This window comes from Homarus americanus, unplaced genomic scaffold (genome assembly GCF_018991925.1).
Source record: "Homarus americanus isolate GMGI-L3 unplaced genomic scaffold, GMGI_Hamer_2.0 scaffold24922, whole genome shotgun sequence".
NCBI lineage: Eukaryota > Metazoa > Arthropoda > Malacostraca > Decapoda > Nephropidae > Homarus > Homarus americanus.
Window position 1 is genome coordinate 3,862,549 of NW_024722610.1, and position 22,276 is coordinate 3,884,824.

General features: G+C 37.5%; 1 protein-coding gene across 1 annotated transcript in view; it reads left to right on the forward strand.

The window, feature by feature from the left end:
• LOC121862899 overlaps positions 1–22,276 on the forward strand; it is a 79,467-nt gene that overhangs the window by 32,976 nt on the left and 24,215 nt on the right. Inside the window, exons 6-7 of the mRNA XM_042361299.1 lie at positions 19,910–20,036; positions 20,442–20,565. Of these exons, the coding sequence (XP_042217233.1) occupies positions 19,910–20,036; positions 20,442–20,565 (251 nt within the window). The remainder of the gene's footprint in view (positions 1–19,909; positions 20,037–20,441; positions 20,566–22,276) is intronic.

The window sequence follows — 22,276 nt, forward strand, 5'->3', positions numbered from 1 at the left end:
ATCGTGATACAGTATTTTTAATGGGTTGTGCACTAAGAACCACCACCTTGACAGATCAACATCAGTTCAAAATGCTATTTCTTAGTGTATTACTGTAGTGTGTACTGTAGTGTATATTATTACTTAAATAGTATTGTTTTTGTTGTTTGTGTACTGGTATATAATTTTTTAGTTTGTAGAATTTCTTATGGCCTCTATCCCCCAGATGTGAAGATGGTGCGATGATTGATTGATTGATTGATGGTCATTAATTCTATGCTGCATAAACCATTCAGGGTAAATGTCAACATTCCATAGAATTTAGCTATCTGTTAGGGCTCAGATGTTCATGTGTGGACAGTGGAAGTTTTACTTTATATGTAGTGTATGATTTGTGTGTTTGTGTGTGTGGGGGGTCAGTAAGTGAAGGTGACATACAGGCAAACCCCGTTATTCATAGCCTCGGTATTCATAACCCCGTTTATCCGCAATCAATTTTCACTATTTTCACTATTCGCAATGGTTGCCCCGTTTATTCGCAAATTCTTACGAGCAAAAATTTTGAACTGCGCGCCTCAACCGTAGCGTAGGGCAGCACGTGTACGTATTCCTCAGCTATACACTCCCACTCGCCTCAGTCTCACACGTGCTGGCGTGTGTTTTGTGTGATCTCGCGATGCCTAAGCGACCAGTTACTAAAACTCCCAGCAATGTTGCTAAGAGATCACGTGTGGCAGTTACGTTGGACGTGAAATTGGATGTCATAAAAGACATGAACATGGCGAAGGAACGTCAGTGATTGGCCATGTGCACGGCTTGGCTCCCTCTACGGTGCATTCTATAGTTAAGAGCGCCAACAAGATAAAGGAGATGGCCAGGTCTGCAACACCACTGACGGCTACGAAGGTGACGAGGTTCCGTGATGCTGAGATGGAGCGGATGTTGAGCTCATGGATTGACGACCAGACCCAGCATCACCTTTATCGCAACGCATGATTCAACAGAAGGCAGTGGAGAACAACAGCTTTCAGTGCAAATTGACAGCGATAATGAGAGTGAGGTGGCTGACGACCCTGGCAGTGATGATGAGAGTGGGGTGGCTGACGACCCTGGCAGTGAGGAGAGTGAGGTGGCTGACGACCCTGGCAGTGAGGAGAGTGAGGTGGCTGACAACCCTGGCAGTGAGGAGAGTGAGGTGGCTGATGACCCCAGCCTCCTCTCACCCCAGTAAACCTTCACCCTCTCCCCTAATGCCAACTTCAGCAAGCAAGCAACACAGCACATCAGAGGTAAATTAACAGTCTACTTCTAAAACTTACCTCACACACCTATGCACATAAACATTCAAACACTCACACACTCAATCATGTAAAGCATACGGTACTTGTAAACATATACACCTAATAAACTCAAAGTGTTTGTTATTGATGTTTATTTGATCTTATGCCCTTGTTTCTTTATTTATTTTATGTTCTATATGTATTGAGTAAAACAAGTGTTAAAATCTGACGGCCGTGACCACCGCGATGCCCGTATCCCCCCTATTGACATTATTTATGGGAGAAATTGCTCCGCTATTCACAATTTCGATATTCGCAACAAGTTTCATGCCCGTAACATTTGCGATAAGTGAGGCAGCCCTGTATTCCTAAGGTCTATTTGTCTTATTGGTTTGAATAACTTGGCCTTTAAATGTACAGTTGGAAACATTTATTTATAAAGGTTCAGTAACATACACATTATAAGGCACTTAGAAATTAAGCATTTAATGTTGTCAAATAATATTTCTTTCATTTTATTTTAAAAATACAAGTACTTGCTTTTGTTGTTTTGGTAAACAAAACTTGGGAACCATTTGAGGGACATTGTAAATTATCAGGCATTATTGAACTAATATTAACCAGTACTCTGTACCTGTATACTGTACTGTAGTGGTCATCGTTGTAAAAAATTATTATCCCAATAAGACCTAAATTATCCTTCTGAGTCTAATCTGTTTTGGGCTTCTACATGCTTTATCTAGCTTGACTCCTTCCATTGGGTAGCTCCTGTTAGTGTGCAAGCTTCGTCTAGGGACTTAAGACAGTAGACTGTATCCCCACTTGAGTGCTGGGGGTTGATTTTATGATCTCTTCAAAGGGTGGATTGGAAGCAAAGGTTGCTCTCTTGAGGCAAGAGATCTAAAGGCAGCTGTATACACAAGCCAGTTAAGGACAGTCCCCAGCTGACTACTATAAAACAGATGTCTCTCCAAGCTCTGCATACTTACGTTTAGTTAAAGGAGAAGCTCTGATGTGGTGACATTTTCACAGGTAGTTAGTTCTTGGTATTATCATTAACAAAGGACTAACATTTTATAGGTGTTGTTTATATCTGAATTGGGCCTTTCATGTCATGGTCAGAGTTATTGAATTGACTGGTCTTAGTATCAAGGCCTTTGGCCCTCACCACTCAAGTACTGTACCTCAGGCCTTATTTTATGTCTTTTTGTGTGTGTGTAATTTATGAGGCCTGGGACATGTTACAGGTGTGTTGCAGGGTAGGCTTTTGGTTTCAGGAAAAACCATTTGTTGGTTACTAATGAGTATGACCGAGACTGTGTTTAAGTAGATCCGCATATGATATCCCAAGTTTTTAGTCAATAATAATATTCTGTGCTGTCATTTGATTTCTGTGGTTAGATCACTTGTGAATACTTTAGAGGATCTACAAGCAGGCTTATATGTTAGATCCATTCAATAAGTGCAATTTCATTTTAGTTGACCTTTGAACCTCTTACAGTGTTTCCACCAACTGGAATACCCCTCTAATGATAAACAGTATTACCCACAGTGTACAGTAATAGTATCTCCATTAGCCGTAATCCCTCTTAACAGGAACTCCGATAGCTGGAATTGAAATTTTCTCCAAAAATCGTTCCCAAAGCTAAAATTTTCCGGAAAATTATGTCGTTCGGAACGGTTTTCCAAGGCACATTTTCTGGAAAATTCCAAGAAATTTCCCAGTACCCAGAAAATTCCGGGGATGGTGGATATTTTCACGGGTTTGAGAGATGAAAACCAGGCACATTTTTTGGAAATTTTGAGAAAATTTTTGTGGTACATGGAAAATTCCAAGGATGAGGGATTTTTTACCAGCTATGAGAGAGTCATCTCGTTACAGGGAAATTTTTCATTCCCGGAGGTGCTCTGCACCATTTGTTCCTGCTAATGGAGATATCACTTGTATTTGGTAATTCAGGATATCCTTAAGCTCAGGAGGGTATCATGGACTTTACCTGTACAGTACTGTATTTAAAAACTGCACTCATTCATTTTAATGCATGATTGGTTTGATGAACCATATGATTCAATATTATGAGGCTTATCTGCTGTTATCAGTGTTGTTCATTATCTTGTAATGATTCATAATCATGTCCTTCATTGCATTTGTGTCATATTAGTATTGGTCATGTCTTGCAATGATGTTTTGATTCCTTGCTGTAGGATCAAGATTGAATGGGATCATGTGTATGGTGTGACTTCCACAATCAGACTCTTTACTTTGCATGAATGGGATTGGTGTGGGACCTGTGTTTCAAGCAACCCCAATCTAATTAGGTTTGTTCTAAATGCAGTGGCATTATTTAAAATTTTGCTTTAGGACTTAAGTGATTTCTTGTTACAAAATCATAAGACCTAAAGAAATTTCTGGGATTGGTGTACACTTTTTTTGCTATTACTGTACAATGTAGTTAGTCTTTCATCCCCATTGGGTCATGTACATACAGTAGTTTTATGATACCCTGAAAATCTTCTGCTGCTGCATTTTCCTCCTGACTTTCTGATGCTGTATGAGTGTAGAGGAATCCCTTATTGCTGTATAGACCTTTACTGCAAAAGACATCTTACCATTTTAGAATGTCTTGGGAGGTGAAAAAATTATTAGTCCATCTGCAATGAAATGGGTGAGGTATGAGTAACATAGTGACAGGGATTTTGATGAAAATTAATTTCATCAACTGGTTAGTTTCTGCATTTTGTGCAGGTCACTGGTATGTACAGAAAGATGATTTGGTAAGAATAGAACCTTAGGGCGCTCCCACATTTATTGGTATTGGTAAGTAGTGGTACAGGTAGTGTGATCCACCAGCAGTTGCAGTGATGCTGTGGTTGGTTAGAATAGTTCAGGTCCTGATGATGTTAAATCTTTGATGATCATGTGAAGAGGATTCAGAAAAAATAATGATGTGAATATTTACAAATTCATTGGCTCATCCAACTAGTTGTTACAAGACTTTCAGAAGCGATATAAATTTCTTAGGATTTGTTTGCTAGATAGTCAAATTAAGTACAGTAAAGTACTTTATAAAGTTTATAAAGTAGAAAGGAGTGTGAAGCAATGTTCCCTCTAGTTTTCTACATCACAGCGCAGATGAACAGAATGAATTTTATGTGAACCAATATCAAGGCATTGTTATGATATGCTCCAACAGTAGAAACAGTTTTAAGATTACCACAGGTATGCAAGAAGTAGAATAAATATAAAAACAAGGGCTAAATGACATGGTGCTTGATGGTTTGTTGTGCAGCCTTGGTGCTGAGGTAGTATGAAATCTTTGTAGGATGGCAATGTAGGAGTTACGAATTATTGAAATAAAAAGACAAGATAAAGATCGTTTGCAGTGGTAGTTGTGTTATAAGTTTATTGAGTTGGTGAGGTGGGGTAGGGTTACATGTCTGGTAGTTAACTGAAGAAATTCCCACCTTTGTTTATGCCTCTATATTTACAACTCATCTTTAGCTGCTGTTTTAGGGTGAGGCTAAACGTAGGGAAGAGTGAGGAATGTAAATGATAGGATATTACCAAGCACTTGGTAAGAAGAAAATTTGACTTAAATGTTTCTTTCACTTAGTATAGGAGGCATAACTATTTTTTCACATGAAAATTTTGTTATTTTTCTAAATCTCAAGACAAGATTATGAGATGTTGAGACAGCCACCCTTACCCTTCCAACCTAAAATTATATGAATTTGTCATAAAAAGGATCTTCCTATGATTTGGCTGCAACCATTTACGGTATAGCAGAAATATTATTCAAGTCTTAGTTAGAGCCTCACAGACTTAGCAACATTCACTTGCCTCCACAATCAGAATCAAGGAGTGATCATGTAAATCCCATTTTATAACCAAAGTGGTACAAGGAGACCCATGTATACTGTACCTTGAAGTCTCTACATTTCACCTCGGTTTAAACTTCAATGTTTAGCTTTCACTATATGTACTTAGTTCATATCATCTTTCCCATTACTATCATTGTCCTTAAAGAGGGGAGATTATAAGCAACAGTTTTCCTGAATGGCTGAGAGGTGAACAGGTCTTGTTGCTTCAGTAACCTGTGTGTGCACCTCTCCATGCTACCTGAGATTTCTTGTAACAATCCTCAGTTCAGCTGAACTTCATTATAAAAACCAAAAGGAAGGAGGAAGGATGTAGGTCTCCTTATCCCAACTTGGTTATAAACTGGGATTTGTGGAATTAATCCCGTATTAACAGGCTGGCATTGGTCCAAGACTCTTGTATCCAAATATCAGCTAGAGACATGAGAGGTAACAGCAAAATAAACTCCACTGGTGCTGAGTATGTGCACCTCATAGAGGAGGCAATTAAAAGGAATACAGTAAGAACTTTCCACAAAAACTTTAAAGCACCTAAACACAACAATGTTCCTGTATCATCTTGTTCTAGCAGTTTTAACAAAGGTCACTGCCATAGAGTAGGTACCCTTGTAGTGAATCATCCTAAGGAACATACTATAGCTCACAGGATGGCTAATTATGGTAAATCTAATCAGCTCAATCGAAAGTTTTGGAATTGTAGGCTTTGTTAGTTTTACCTGTTCATTTAGCTCTGTGATCCTAACAATGTCTCATTCTTTGATAAGAATGTATGGCTGCCAAAGATTTACTAAGCAAAGGAAGCAACCAATTTACACAAAACTAAATCCCTTTCTCATAGTATATACAATAATATAGTTTAGATAAAAGATTTTAGAAATCCTTAACCCTTAAAGCACTGGGTGACGTTCCTCTACGTCCACTATAGTAACTTCGTGTAATGTTCCTCTGTCTTTAATTTTCGTGGCATAGTTTGAATGTACAGGCGGATATTTATTTACTTGGCAACTCAACTTGTACGTAATCTTTGTCTCAAGTCTAGTGGTCCAGTTACCCACCAGCTATCATGATGGATACACGTCCTTTGACATCTTGTGACCCGCCTCGCTCCTTCTCACCCTCAACAGTAGTGCTTTTCATCAAGAATTGCTTGATTTGGGTGGCATTGATATATCGGTTGATGGGGAAGAAACAGACCCAGGGGATGTAGAGTTTATTGAGGCAGCCAAAAGTGAGGACAATGATAACAGACAATGACGCTCACTCCCCCTCTCCTCCCCGCCAGCCATCTGCTCAGTAAAGTCGTGGTCATGGGTGCCGTAGTGGATGTGGTCGTGGGTGCCGTGGTGGACGTGGACATAGGTGACCACATGCATGCCAGCCACAACAGTACGCTTGGAGTGATTGCTCTAAATTTATATCTGAAATACCAGTTTTCAATTGGATTTTTTTTTTTTTTTTTGCCGAAATATGCCCGCGTTGGGTGGGTCTGGCTGGTCTTATGTCGCCCAGGGCATAAGGGTTAATCTGGATCTTATATTCACTTTAAGTTTTATAAAGTTTACTTTTCCAAGGTGACTCATAAATCATTTGTCTGGTACAGCCAGGCACCACTAATGGAACTGTGTGTTTAGAAGTCTCTCTTATAGCTTTTCTGAAGAGCATGTTCTCTGTTTTGTAGAGGAGTTTAGTATTAGTAAGAACCTGTATCTGACAATGTTCATGAACAGATTTCACACATGTTTGCATGGTATTGGGAAGTATTTAAGACTCATAACTACCTTTCCTACAATTCTGAACGTCTACATATAACTCCGCTTTTGATGGGTACTTTCTGTTCAGCTATTAGAGCATATCTATCCACCTCCTCCCACTTCCTACCTGGCTTTTACATGAATAATTCATGAAATCCCTAGATATAAAAGACTGAATTCTGACATCTTGTTTTATGACTGAGGATGAAGCAAATGACTCATCTTCTCTGCCCTTTCAGGATATGTCTCAAAGGTGTCTCACTCTGACATTGTTTCCTTTAGATCCAGTTTGATTGTGTTAGGCATGTTAATGTTACTGTGTGCAGGATCTGCTCAGTCTTTAGTGACTCCTATGTATTGTATGGTAACAGCCATCTTGCAGGAAGATCTAATTCTTTATGAATTTTGGATCCAGCTGTGGCTGAAAATCACCATTTCAACAGCACATAACCGGTGTATCCAGATGTGAGAAGATGGTTCTTCCACAAAGGATTAATGTTCTCCATATGTCATTTGTTTAATCCTCTGTTGTGAAATGAGATTTCAGGATTCAGTACTCCATTTCTCCAATTATGATACTGTATGTGGAGGTCTAGGTCACCAACACATTTTTGGCTGTAAAGTAAGAGCTTCTCTGTGTATGGAAGTCATGTGATGGTGCAGTGAACAGATATTTGTGAAAATAAGAAAAGTAAAAGTTGCAAAGTTGGCATCAAGTTACAGTAAGTAATTCTAAGTTATGGTGATAATGTACTTCTAGAGATTTTATGAATTGACATTTCTTCTTTTTAGGCAAAAGAAAAGGAATTGAGAAATTGTAGATGCTGTATTTATTAAATGTCATTATCTGGTGTATATGCAGTAAACTGCATCTCTTTATATTATTTACATACCTTGCACAGTTTATTGTTTAATAACAAAATTTCTTTTGCTTGAGAGGTGCTTTCCACATACTTGGGTTGATTTATTAAAGTCTGCATGGTGGCCAGCTCCAAAATTAATTCAAATTGTTAGCCATGCATTGTGGGCAGTGCTGTGTATCCTGGGAGATGTGAGACACTCCCATGACTGCCTGCCATACCCATTTGTTGTTTGCTATGCTAAGTGCTCTCTTGCTCAACCATCTGGTGTATACTGTACTGGTATGATCCAGTGCAGTTCACACATTACTAGTAGACACTCGGAGCAACTGATCCCCCGCCATTAGTAACTACCACCTGCATATGTACAAGTTTTGTTGCATTTGCTTTCCATTATTTTTTTATTTTTTATACATCTCCAGTCCAAGTATAAAGAAGGGTGTACTTTTTTGGATCCCTAACACATATATTTTAAGATCAAAGATATTGGCTTTGTGTTAAAATGATATGTAGTACAATATATGGTGTATACGTAAGAGACAGAAGATTACTTTTAAGAAAAAGGATAAATAGTGAAAAATATATGTGTATAAAGTCTACTTTCCAATGCAAGATTTAAGCTTGTATACTTCTAGCTATTAAACATGGGTTTGACCATTAGAGGAAGTTTCAGCGAGATATACTGTACAGGCTTTAATATGAGACAGATAAGTCCAGAAGATGTAGTTGGTGGGTACAGTATATATATGTTAACATAGTAATTGCTCAGACTGGTAAATTGAGTGTTATATGAAAGGATGATGAGGATATGTGCAAATTTGTAAATAAAAAATAACATGACCACCATGTTACTGTTTCTGGAAGTAAAATTGGGATTTCTAGTAAAATATAAAAAAAATGTAGTGAATGTTAATGAAGGAGAATTTCAAAGAAGTGATTTATTGGTTGGTACTATATATATATATATATATATATATATATATATATATATATATATATATATATATATATATATATATATATATATATATTATATATATATATATATATATATATATATATATATATATATATATATATATATATATATATATATATATATATATATATATATATATATATATATATATATATATATATATATATACATACACAATGGGGTATGCTATAACGAATGTAATTGGTTCTAGAACCTTGTTCGTTATAGGATTAATCCGTTCCAGGTCCCCAAATACAACCACTTAACACTGAAAAATATAATATAAAATTGTAAAAATTGTAAAAAAGTGCATAGATATGCATCTAAACCCCTGAAATAAAGAATATCATTAATACTTGTAATAAAAAACAGTAAATTAGTACAAAAAAAAAATTTAAATGTTCGTTGTAGGAGTTTTGTTCGTTATAGCATTCTCAATTTTATAGGTAAAACCGTTCGTTATAGGAATATTCGTAGTAGGATCCGTTCGTTATAGAATACCCCACTGTATACTGTACAGGGGTATACATATATGTACACACCGGGTGATTCAGCAAAGAGTACATTAAATTGGAGGATGAAATCCTTAGATAATTCTAAACCACAATATGTCTATGGTAAAATATCAGATTCTGCATAGTTTCCATGTTACAATACATTTAAGATGTATTAATGAGAGAGAATTTGATGTGAAACTCCGTCCCCCTGTAACTGCCTTTATCTCATTCGGTCATACACAGTCCCTATCTCATTGCACCTGCGTCAGCCATGTGTATCACGCTGTACTGCTGTACAGTAGCTAAAACAACTATCCGTACATACTTTGTGGGAAACAATATGAAACCATGGAAGACAAATTTTGGTATATGAGGGCTATCACTAGTCTCACGTAAAATTTTGGAGCATATCGATCCCCAACCTGCACAGATACAGTGTTCCCTCAGTTAATGAACACATTTCATTCCACAGAGTCGTTCGTTAACCGAATCCATTGTTTCAATGGGATATTGGGTAATTGGTTCTAGCCAACAGAAAAATACATACAAAGTTAAAAAAAATGCAGTAAAGTACACTTACTTTGAGGTGTGTATCTAGAAGGTTCCTGGTTAATGATGATGATGGGAATTAGAAGTGGAGGAGAAGGGAGAAGAGAAGGAAGTGGGCATGGAGGAGAAATCACCTTGCAGGGGTCCCATGCTTGATGCAGTCATTTCACCAATAAAATTTTAAGTTCACTAGGTGTAATTCAAGATTATTTTATTTAAATCAACACTGCATTGCACTATATATTATCAGTATGTTAACTAAATTTCAGAATGACCAATAATGTAAAAATGAAAAAATATTCTAGACACCAACAAAATCGATGTTCACTCCACTGTAAACAAAGCTAAACTGACACCTGGTGGGTGAGTTAAGCGGCTGATGGGCACACAAAAAATTACTGTGGTCCCTCGGTTAACGAACGGTTCGATTAACGAAATTTTAGTTTACGAATTACTTCCCATAAGGATCTTCAATTCGGTTAACGAACAAATCTTCGATTAACGAAATCCTTACGAACAACACGTTTTGTTGTGAGCATCAGCTGATGGGCTAGTCTGCCAATTCATTAATCTGTTCTATGTTTACATTCGTTTCCGGTGGAGTAAATATCAAGAAAGTTGTGATCTTTAACATTTTTTAATTTTTTATATTAAAATTATTAGTAATTTTAAAATTTAGTTTACATATTGATAATATATGCAGTACAGGGAACTAGTTTTTTGTGTGCCCATCACCTGCTTGACTCAACCACCAGGCGTCAGTTTGGCTTTGTTGACAGTGGAGTGAACATCTATTTTGTTGGTGTTGAATATTTTTGCATTTTTACATTGAAATTATTGATCATTCTGAAATTTAGTTAACATATTGATAATATATAGCACAGTGCAGTGTTGATTTAAATAAAATAATCTTGAACTACATCTAGTGAACTTAAAATTTTATTGGTAAAATTACTGCATCAAGCATGGGTTCCCTGAAAGGTGATTTCTCCTCCATCCCCACTTCCTTCTCTTCTCCCTTCTCCTCCACCCCCACTTCTAATTCCCATCATAATCATCAACCAGGAACCTTCTACATACACACCTCAAAGTAAGTGTACTTTACTGCATTTTTTTTTTACTTTGTATGTACTTTTCTGTGAGCTGGAACCAATTACCCAATATCCCATTGAAACAATGGATTCGGTTAACAAAATTTTTAGTTAACGAACGACTCTGTGGAACGAAGTGTATTCCCTGTAGTTCCCTGTACTGCATATATTATCAATATGTTAACTAAATTTTAAAATGACTAATAATTTTAAGATAAAAAATGCACAAATATTAAAGAGCATAACTTTCTTGATACAGTATTTACTCCACTGGAAGCGAATGTAAACATAGAACAGATTACTGAATTGGCAGACTAGCCCATCAGCTGATCAGCTGATGCTCACAACAAAAGGTGTTTGTTGTAAGGATTTTCTTAATCAAAGTTTTGTTCGTTAACCGAATTGAAGATCCTTATGGGAGGTAATTCGTTAACCGAAATTTCGTTAATCTAATTGTTGGTTAACCGAGGGACCACTGTAGTTGTTTTAGCTACTGTACATAAGACATCTGTGAATAAATGATTACAAAAACCTACGGGGGTTTCACACCAAATTTGCTTTCATTAAAACAGCATCTTAAATGTATTGTAACATGGAAACTATGCAGAATCTGACATTTTACCATAGAGACATTGTGGTATAGAATTATCCAAGGATTTCATCCTCCAATTTAATATACTCCCTGCTGAATCACCCTGTGTGTGTGTGCGCTTATATATATATACAGTGACCCCTCGGTTAACGAACTCAATCCGTTCCAGAAGGTCGTTCGTTAACCGAAAAGTTCGTTAACCGAAACCATTGTTTCAATGGGTTTTTGAGTAATTGGTTCCAGCTCACCGAAAATTTCCTAAATTCAACAAAAATGGTAGAAAAGTTCACTTACTTTGAGGTGTGTATGTAGAAGGCTCCTGGATGATGATGATGATGATGGGAATTACAATGGGGGTGGAGGAGAAGGAAGAAGAGAAGGCATTGGGGTGGAAGAGAAGTCACCCCATGGCACCATTTCACCCATAAAATTTTAGTTCTCTTGGTGTATTTCAAGATTATTTTCTTTAAATCAACACTGTACTGCATTATATATTGTCAATATGTAAAATATATTTCAAAATGACCAATAATTTGCTTGGAAACACAGAAAAAAGCGTTTAGTTGAAGAGAGTCTCAAGCAAGATGTTACCTCCAGTGAAAACAGAGAGACTAACGCCTGTTTGCTGTGTTAAGAGGCTGGATGCTGCGCTTTAAACTAGTCACTTTACCTTCAATTATGTTCAATAATTGTTAAAATGACTAAAAATTGAATATTAAACTTTTAAAATTATTGAATAGTATAAACTTCTTGATATTTACTAAAATAGTTAGGAATTTAAGCCCTAGAACCGATTAATGTATTGGCGGACTGATACTAAAGCTGGTTGCCCGGCCAGTGCAAGCGAAAACATGTTGAGGTCGGTTCGTAAGAAATTCGTTAACCGAATTTTTGTTCGTTAACCGAATTGAAGATCCTTATGGAAGGCAGTTCGTTAACCGAGGCGTTCGTTAAACGAGGGGTCACTGTATATATATATATATATATATATATATATATATATATATATATATATATATATATATATATATATATATATATATATATATATATATATATATATATATATATATATATATATATATATATATATATATATATATATATATATATATATATATATATATATATATACACACACAGTTGGGTCTTCATTTACGCAGTCAATTGAACCCGCGGAGTACCGCGTAACACGAGAAACGCGTAAATGAAATAACAGAACATATGGGATTAATTGAAGTAGAGACTGGGCCGACCCCCAAACTCCACCTTTTCTGACACAATATGTACGTTGTAGTAAAATTAGTATCTTAACTTTATGATGGTATGCACAAACACATAATATAGAAGAGAAATATCAATAAGAGAATACTATACTGTACCATTTAAAAGAAAAATCAAGGTTTAACACTTACGTTAGGTTAGAAAAAATCAAGGTTTAACACTTACGTAAGGTTAGGTTAGAAAAAAAAATCAAGGTTTAACACTTACGTTTGGTTAGTTTAGAAAAAATCAAGGTTAGGTTAGGTTTAACACTTACGTTAGTAGAAGAGATGAGTCGGCATACGTTGATGGGGGCTGGTTCCGAGGCAGAGGGCAGATTACTGGCCCTCAGGTGAATCACCATCACTATCCACCATAGTTGTCAGGGCCTTCCTGACAAATCCCTCAAAGTCCATAGCGTCACTGTCACTATCACTGGCTTGGGCTGGCTGTGGTGGGTTGCGGGCGAAGAAGTCCGTGATGTTACGCTGACGGCTAGTGTTGATGTTGTCATGATACATCTGGATGTACGGCTCCATAGTCTGCAACAGCTGGTTATTGAAGACTTCATAGCAGTGATCGTCAGGGTAGTTGGAAAGGACAAGCTTGAGTTTCTCTGCAAACTCGATGGCATCCTTAACATTACCATGCGTTAACTTGTGTTCTTCTCGGGATGACGCACCTCCTGCATCTTTACTGACGTCATCGTCTTCTAACATCTCGTCGGCAGTCACCTCAGGATCCCTGATCACCTCCATAATGTCGTCGTTGGTGGTCTTGGAGAAGCCTGCAGCTGTAACACTCTGCGTAGCTTCTCTTGCAAAGTTCACTGCCACTGCAACAGACTGAACCTCACCAGTCACAGGTTGACTCTGCCTCCCACTTGGGATACCTTGCAACACATGCCGCCATGCGTGACGAATCGTTGCCACAGACAGCTGCTCCCATGCCTCCACCAAGAAATCAACAGCTTTCTTGGTGTTAAATTTCTTCCAAAACTGTTTGATGCGAACTTCTTGATCTGCCAACTCTTGTTCCTCGTCGTCGCTCTGGCTATCGTTATCGGTGTCACCCAGGTTACGCAACTCATCCTTGGTGTTGGTACAGTCGTTCAGGAGCTTAAACTTCTTTGTAGAGAATGCAGCCTTAACGTTGCATATCAACTCCTGGTCCATGGGCTGGATTAACGACGTAGTGTTGGGAGGAAGGAAGACCACTTTTACGTTCGAGTGACGATCCAACAGTAGGGGCGAGTGTCCTGGTGCGTTGTCAAGGAGCAACAAAATGTTGAATGGAACATTCTGTTGCTCGCAGAATTTCTTGACGTCTGGAACGAAACAGTCGTCAAACCAGGAGAGGGACAGAGCAGTGAACATCCACGCCTTACGTGCGGTTAGCCAGTGGACATTTAGCTTGGTCATGTCCATGTTCTTGTAAGCGTGCGGCTTGCTGGCTGTGTGGATCACCAATAACTTGAGTTTACAGGTTCCAGAGGCATTGGTGGTAAACAGGACGGTGATGCGCTCCTTCTGCAACTTCCGGCCCCGACACTTGCTGGCAGACTTGACAACGAAGGTCTTGGAAGGTAGCTTTTTCCAAAGCAGACCGGATTCATCCATGTTGAACACCTGGTCGTCGGTGTACTGTCCTTCCTCCATAACTTCTCGTAAGAATGGAGGAAAATCACTAGCCGCAACACGGTCAGCACTCGCTCCTTCACCACCAATGTTAATGTTGGTGATCTTGTTCCTCTTCTTAAACCCTTGCAGCCACCCAGAGGAAGCATTGAAGGGTTTGGGCTCTGCAATTCCCATCTTACGTGCCACTGCTACGTACAGTTCACGTGCATAGTCCTGAACTGACCGCGTGTCCACCGCCATGTTCCGTCTTGCCTGACGAATCAAGTACTAGCTCACAAGTAAATTCTCCGTCTTGAGCAGCACCTTGTTCTGACAGTACTTCACCATTGAAGCACCTGCAGACTTTGTGATGTTCATGTGTTCTTTTATCTTGGCGGCAACCTTCTTGATCGTCCTCAGCGTCGATTCGTTCACGCCATGCTGGCGCGCCAAATCAACTTGTCTCGTTCCTTTTTCTAAATCTTATACGATCTTGTACTTAACTTCGTAACTTAGGGAACGTTGTATTTTCTTTGGCTTAGGGCGGCTGGTTCCAGGTAATGCAAGGTTTTCTGTGGTGGTGGGGGTCCAGTGAAAGCCATTCTTACGAGATTAGCGGGCACAATAGAACACAGTTTACACGGAGTGACCGGGAGGAGAGCGACTGACGCGGCTAGGTTAGCGGCTTCTTCCCTCCCGTGGCAGGTCACGTCATATTACATTAAACCAATCACAGCTAGCGGGGGAGGGAGGTAAGGATGCGTGGCCCAATCACAGTCCGATACGTTATATGACGTCACCGATAACGCAACACCGACATACTGTGCAACCTTACTCGCGCCGCTTACCCAAACATGGTGGGATGACGGGAGGTTTGAATCCAAAAATGGCGCGGCGCGGCTGGACCGCCAGATGCTCTCCATGTAAATGACCAAATTTACCGCGTAAATCAAGCATTTCGATTCTGGCAAGGCACCGCGTAAATGACCAAAAGCGTAATCCAAAACCGCGTAAATCCAGACTCAACTGTGTGTATATCCATCCATCCATCCATCTATATATATATATATATATATATATATATATATATATATATATATATATATATATATATATATATATATATATATATATATATATATATATATATATATATATATATATATATATATATATATATATATATATATATATATATATATATATATATATATATATATATATATATATATATATATATATATATATATATATATATATATATATATATATATATATATATATATATATATATATATATATATATACTGTATATATATAATTGCAAAATAGTGGCTGAAACAATTTATTAGAGACTAGTAATTGGACAGAAATAGAATGCTGAAATCTTGTGCAATTTTATTGTTGTATTTTTCATGGACATACAAGACATTGTTGAAAGTAAAGTAGAGAAAAGCTGTGTAGTGTTGAGACAAATTGTACAAGTTTAGTCTGCTTGTTAAATGAGTGAGTAAAAGTGCCTTAAAGTAAGTAATATAATGGTATGAAAATACAGGAAGAGCAAGGTTGAATGATGATGTCAGAAAATGGTAAAGAAATTAAAATGAGGTAAAAAGCTGGATATCCTGATAAATAGTGAAGACAGGAAACCAAGGTGCAGTGCTTGTCCATTCACACAGAAGACAAATGTGAACAAGAAGGCACTTCGGCATAGTTTGTAAAATATGGTTAAACTTTGTCAAACTCTGGATAGGCTAGAATATAAGTGCATATTTCTGGAATTACAAAGATTTTAAAGACAGGTACCATAGTTTTGATGTAGAGAAAGACTGTCTTCTGTGTTAGTATGGGATGGCCAATGTTACCCACTGAGATGAAGGGAAATTATTTTTATTTATCTGATTTATATTTCCACTGGATTTTTAACTGTTAGATATAGCAGAGCTTGGTGACATACTGTACTGGTGTCAGGCCATTGTGTTAGGGTTATCAAGTACTGAAATATGTAATTAACTTCATAGCCATTAACTTTTAAATTAATAATTTTGAAAAACCTTCAAGTATTACTGCATAGAAAATAGTATGTCCCTGGGATAAACATAGATATAAAAAAATTAATAAAAAATATTTCAAAGGCCAGTGTTACCAACCCCAGGAATATACAGTAATGTTTTCTTGGGGGGTATGAAATTACCTCGTGTGTTGTGCTTCTCAAGGCTCACAAAACTTGAAGATAAGAAAGTTATTCTTCTACCAGGAGACTCTCAGGCCAGACTTCCACTCACTGCCTTTTTCAAAATTATGATAATTTTGGGTCATTCGGTTTTGAAGTTATGCTGCGGTTAATAGTAAATAGTTAGATACATACTGTAGCCCTGACTGCCCCACTCACTAACCCTTTCAGTGTTAGTGAGTACGTACAGTAATTATCAATATCTCAGTTTTCAAAAAGTTTTGTTGATATACACACACAATATTTTTAATACTTGTACTGACTCACTGATAGCCTTGTGTGGAAAGAAATGGTACTCATATCTGTCCTTGATTATTTAAATTCTGAATGTATACAGTACATATATAAATATTTAAAAATGTCCAGTAATGTATCTTGAGGTTGTAACTTATAACTGTGTTTCATAACGTTATGCGCTGCTTCTGGCTCAATAACTTTTTGCGCCTTTTCTCAATACAGTACATGATTATGGTAATCTACATTTTCCATCTTTTTTGTCTACCCTTCTTCACAATGCTTAGTGTACAGTCTTTAGTAAAAATCTTCCAGAGATATTAAGAGAAGAATTTAGTATTTAGTTGTGTTCATTTTCAAATAGTCACTATGTAAGTCAAGCAGAATTGTCCTGATTATTTTATCCAACTTGTTGGAGCACTGAGGCTGTGTTTGCTGAAGAAGTATTTTATATCCCTAAATGTAAATCAATAAAGCACCTGAGGTAGGTCAGGTGATTTTTGAGAGAAACATGTCTGTCTCCCTGCCTGTTTCAGAATGTCTCTAGACTGTACTGCACAGGCTGAAATAATTCAGAGGAGTACGGTGCTGTATATTTATGTAATCTTTATTTGCCAGATAGTAACAGAGTCCAAGAAATGAAGTTTGCATATTTTATTTAAATATCAGTAGAAGAACTGAAACACATTGTTTATCAATATTAACTTAGGTACAATAAGATCCCGCTTAACAAGTGAGGTGTCTTCCTGAAAGAGGCTTTATTAAGTGAATTCTCATTCATTGGAACCCATTCCCACCCAAAAAATTTTGACAGAATAGCCCATGGTGTAAATTTAGATTTGCTCCAGCCCAAAGAATTTTGTTTGACCCAAAGATTGATCACTGGTGTGGTACAGTCTCGCCCAAAAGTTTGTTAACTCTCCCAGCCAGCTATTGCTGCACTGACTGCTTCAGATGTTTGAAACTGTCTCAGTACCAACCAAGACATGAAATCGATACGAATTAATCTAAAGGTTCGAAGTAACAGACTCAAGTTTATACATCTGAAGCAGGCAGTGCAGCAATAGCTAGCTGGGAGAGTTAACGAACTTTTGGGTGAGACTGTACAAGCACATGAATAGCAATATATCATCTGTGGTATTGGGAACATCTTGAAGTAGCTATTATCATGAAAAGAATCTGTCATAAACCGTATGAAGACTGGAATTATTTGAATTTATTAGGACATTCCTTAATTTTTTTTTAATGTTTATTGGTGAAGACGCAACATGAACGAGCAGCATCTCGTGGGTGAACATCTGCTGCACAATGGTTGTGATGTCGCTATACATGTCTGTGTATATAGAATGTTTTCATTGATTCACGAGGGCAGTCTGGAATTTTATTACAATAACATTGTGATAAAACAGAACATTTTGGCCATGAAAATTAAATTGTGATTAGTTGAAACTACATGTATATGTGATTTGCAATAAATGAGGACTGCCTTATAAAATTTCATTTGCAGCAGTTAGGTCACTGTGCCCTTGGATTTCAAGGTCATGTTCAAATTATCTTAATTTATTGCATACAGTATGTCCTTAAGCCATGGCTGTTGTTTTATAGTTCAGGTTGCTTACTATGGATCAGGGCCTCCCTACCTTACCCATAATGCAAGTCAAAGTTTGTGTACCCATTTAGATACACCTCTCCCTTCCCCACACACCATCCACCTCAAGTAAGGGGGATTAGGTGTAGCAGTTCTCTCTAAGGGCGAGGAGGTCTTCTTTCAGCAAAGTCTGTCCTGTTAGCACTCATTGTACCAGTTACAGTCTGGCACATTAATTTTGAGGTCATTCTACCATTTTAGCCCTTTAGTTGCGGGAGGTTATCCTAAGATGAATAAAATCGTCTGGCAATAGCCAGAATAAAATGGCAAGTGCAGGAAACGCAGTGAAAGGGTTAAAATTCAGTTAGTTGACTGTGATTGTGAAATTATATCAGCTGAGGAACACATCAACCGAGAGAGAAGTGTCTTGTTGGCTGATAGTACCCTGGTCAGGAGACCCTCTAGACACCAACATGATCACTGTTGCCATCCAAAATAAGTTGGATAATATGAAGAGGACACAAAATTAAAGAGCCCTTTAGGTGTCCATAATACCATTTACCTCTTCACAAAGTACCTCTCCTAGCATATGCTGAAATACTTCCAGAGGTGTTCACTTTCTTCCAACACCCATCAGTTCGAGGAGTATGAATAAATCCTAAAACCCACGTTCATAAAAGCTGTAAGCCTTTCCTAGAAAGAGTACTCTCACAAGGAACAAACAACTTTCCTATTCTTCCTGGTAGGAATTGGTATCTGCAAAGTCTTGTAAATTACAGTACACTGCCACCCTTCCTATTGTTCTGCACAGCAGGGAGGGTTTATCCAGAACTCCTTAAAACAGTTGTAGGAGTTAATGCCTTAAGATTTATGATGCAGCAACCCATTTGGGGATTTTGACATTCCAAGCAACCAGACTGACACCCCCAAAAGATGACAAGCAAGCCCATCCCAGAGAAGACTGGTATTTGTGAATGAATTTGGATATTTTAGGTTCATCTAAGAGATTAACTGAGGAGAAAAAGCAATTTGAGTATTTTATCTCACAACCCTTCAAGTAGGGAAATTTCCAAAGTGATTACTAAATACAGTATGCAGCCTGTGGGGTTGGGAGATTTGTAAGATACTGCTTACCAATATTCTGTTATCAGGTTAACTTAATCTGAGGAAGATATGCATTATGAGAAAAAAACACGGTTTGCTTGATTTTAGTTGCGCTCTACAGTGGTTGTAGATTAAGCTGGTTATCATATTTTTTTTGTATTATTAAAAGGCTTTATGTTATTAAACACCATGGATGAACAATCTTGGGAAGTTTTGTTAAGTGTTATAACTGCAAAAGAGATTGAAAATTTAAAAAAATTAACCAAGTGCCAAATTTTTATTTCCTGGCAATAAGAACAGATGATGCAGTGATAATAATAGATACTTTTTGCTGTAAAATTTTAAAGAAAATATTTAATTAACGTTTCTTGGTGGCTGTACTGTATCACTAAAATTTTTTATTTCCATCAGGTCATGGTGCTGATGTCAAATGTGTGGACTGGCATCCCTCTAAAAGTTTACTGGCATCTGGCAGTAAAGACAACCAACAACCTATCAAACTTTGGGATCCTCGATCTGGCCAACCTCTTGCAAAGCTGTAAGTATATTGTATCTTGATAAATTATTGTTCTTACTTTTGGTACATGACAATCTTGTACTTACTATATTATGAGTATTGTTGCATCAGTTAATTTTCTTATTCTCTGCCACTTTGAACTTGTTTTTTAATCTTGTCATAAAATCCCTTTATCGTCATCAGATATTTTTGTATAAATTACTTGGTACAGTATTTGTTACAAAGCTAGAGTAATAGCTTTGTTTCTGATTATATTTACAATAAACCTGTACTGTACTTCATAATGCTGATATTCTGAGTATCACCACTTGCTCTACTGTAGCTGTTTTAGGGGTTTCCTTCTTGTGCAAATTTAAATAGTAATAAAAAAAAATTATTTGTAACATTGATGTAAAGATTAATACTATCTCCCTTAATCCCTTCTAGACATGCACACAAAAGCACAGTAATGGACTTGAAGTGGAATGCAAATGGCAACTGGCTTTGCTCAGCATCCAGAGATCATCTCCTTAAGCTTTTTGATATTCGTAATCTGTCTACAGAGTTCCAGGTCAGTTGAAGTTATCTTTCTTTATTGGTGTTGGTAAAATATGTATCAAATTGTTCACCAACTTGCCCATGGATTTTGAGGGCTCAGAACAGTCTTGACCATGGTAGTACAGTATGGTGTATGAGTAGGGAAGGGCCTCTTATCTTGACTGTGGTGTTAAGGGATGCTGGCTTCTTCAGGAAGAATACCCGGTAACTGCAACTGTAATAGGACATCAAAATTCTTCTCACTGTTGTGTAAAGATGCAAAAGATGGAAAAGATGCAGTAGCTTTGTGCATTAACAGTGTTTGGGTCACATCTATACCTTTCTGTGAATTTGTATAAAAAAAAAGATCCTTGTACAGTAGATATATATTGCTGGTAGGTGTCTGATTATAATATTTATGCAGTTATATAATGTTCACTAAAGGTAAATTAAATTTATTTTATCCTCTACCTATAATACTAACAACTTGTTAACATGGGCCAAGTGTGAGCAGGCATAAGTTACCTCATGTTTTTGTGTGACTAATATTAATTTCCAAATCTCTATGAAAACAATAATATTTTTTGATTGATATTGGTAAATTTACACAAAGATAATCAAGCTATTGGGCTTTCTAAACTTCCCTCCTATGGCTTCTCTCCCCCACTTTGTTCTCTAATCTCTAGCTTCCTTGAGAACCGTCCAATGGCAGTTGTTATCGAAGGATCAATCTCTCGCTCTTTCTCTACCACTAGTGTCCCACATGGTTCTGTTCTTTCACCTACTCTCTTCCTTCTTTTTATCAATTATTTACTTCACACTACGACTAATTCTATCCATTCTTACGCTGATGATTCTACTCTTCGCTCTTCTTCACATTTTCCCCTTCCCCTAACTCTCCAACTAGATCTATTTCTAGAGCTGATATCATTACATCTGTCAATGTGGATCTGTGCAGCATCTCCAAATGGGGAGGTAGAAACTTGGTTAAATTCAATAGTAATAAAACTCAGTATTTACCAATTACACTTTCCAAATTAGATGATCTCCCACGAATTACATTTGAGGACACAATCATTCTGCCAAATTCTAAAATAGATATGCTAGGCCTCACCATTTTCTCCTTTATGTCATGGAAGTCACACATCCTCAACATTGCTAAAGCTGCCTCCTGAAAGCTTCGCCCTTACTTGGAGTACTGCTTTTATATCTGGGGTGGCTCTTCTGTCCAACTGTTAGATAGGGTGGAATCAAAGGCATTTCGTCTTATTAACTCTTCTCCTTTAGTTGACAATCTTTCTTCCCTTTCTCTTCATCGCAATGTTGCTTCACTCTCTCTCTCTCTCTCTCTCTTTCTTTTACAGGTACTTTAACTGGCAATGTTCAGTGGATTTGGCATCCTGTGTACCGCCGGCAAGGCCGTGGGCTCGTAACACACATCTTGCCTGCAGTGCCCACCATTTCTCTGTGGATGTCGGTCACTCTAGAATAACCTGTTATAGTACATCCTTCTTTCCTCACACAGCCAAACTGTGGAATGTTCTGCCTTCTTCTGTGTTTCCATACTCATACAATCTTTCTCACTTTAAAAAGCTGGCCTTCCGGCATCTTCGTGGTGTAGATTAACACAATATAACCTTTTTGTTCTCTATTTTCAATTTCTTTCTGTTCTTTTTTTTTTTGCCCCCCAGGCCCCATTGTGGGTCATTTGACCTGTGCCCGGGTGGGCTAATTCCCGTAAAAAC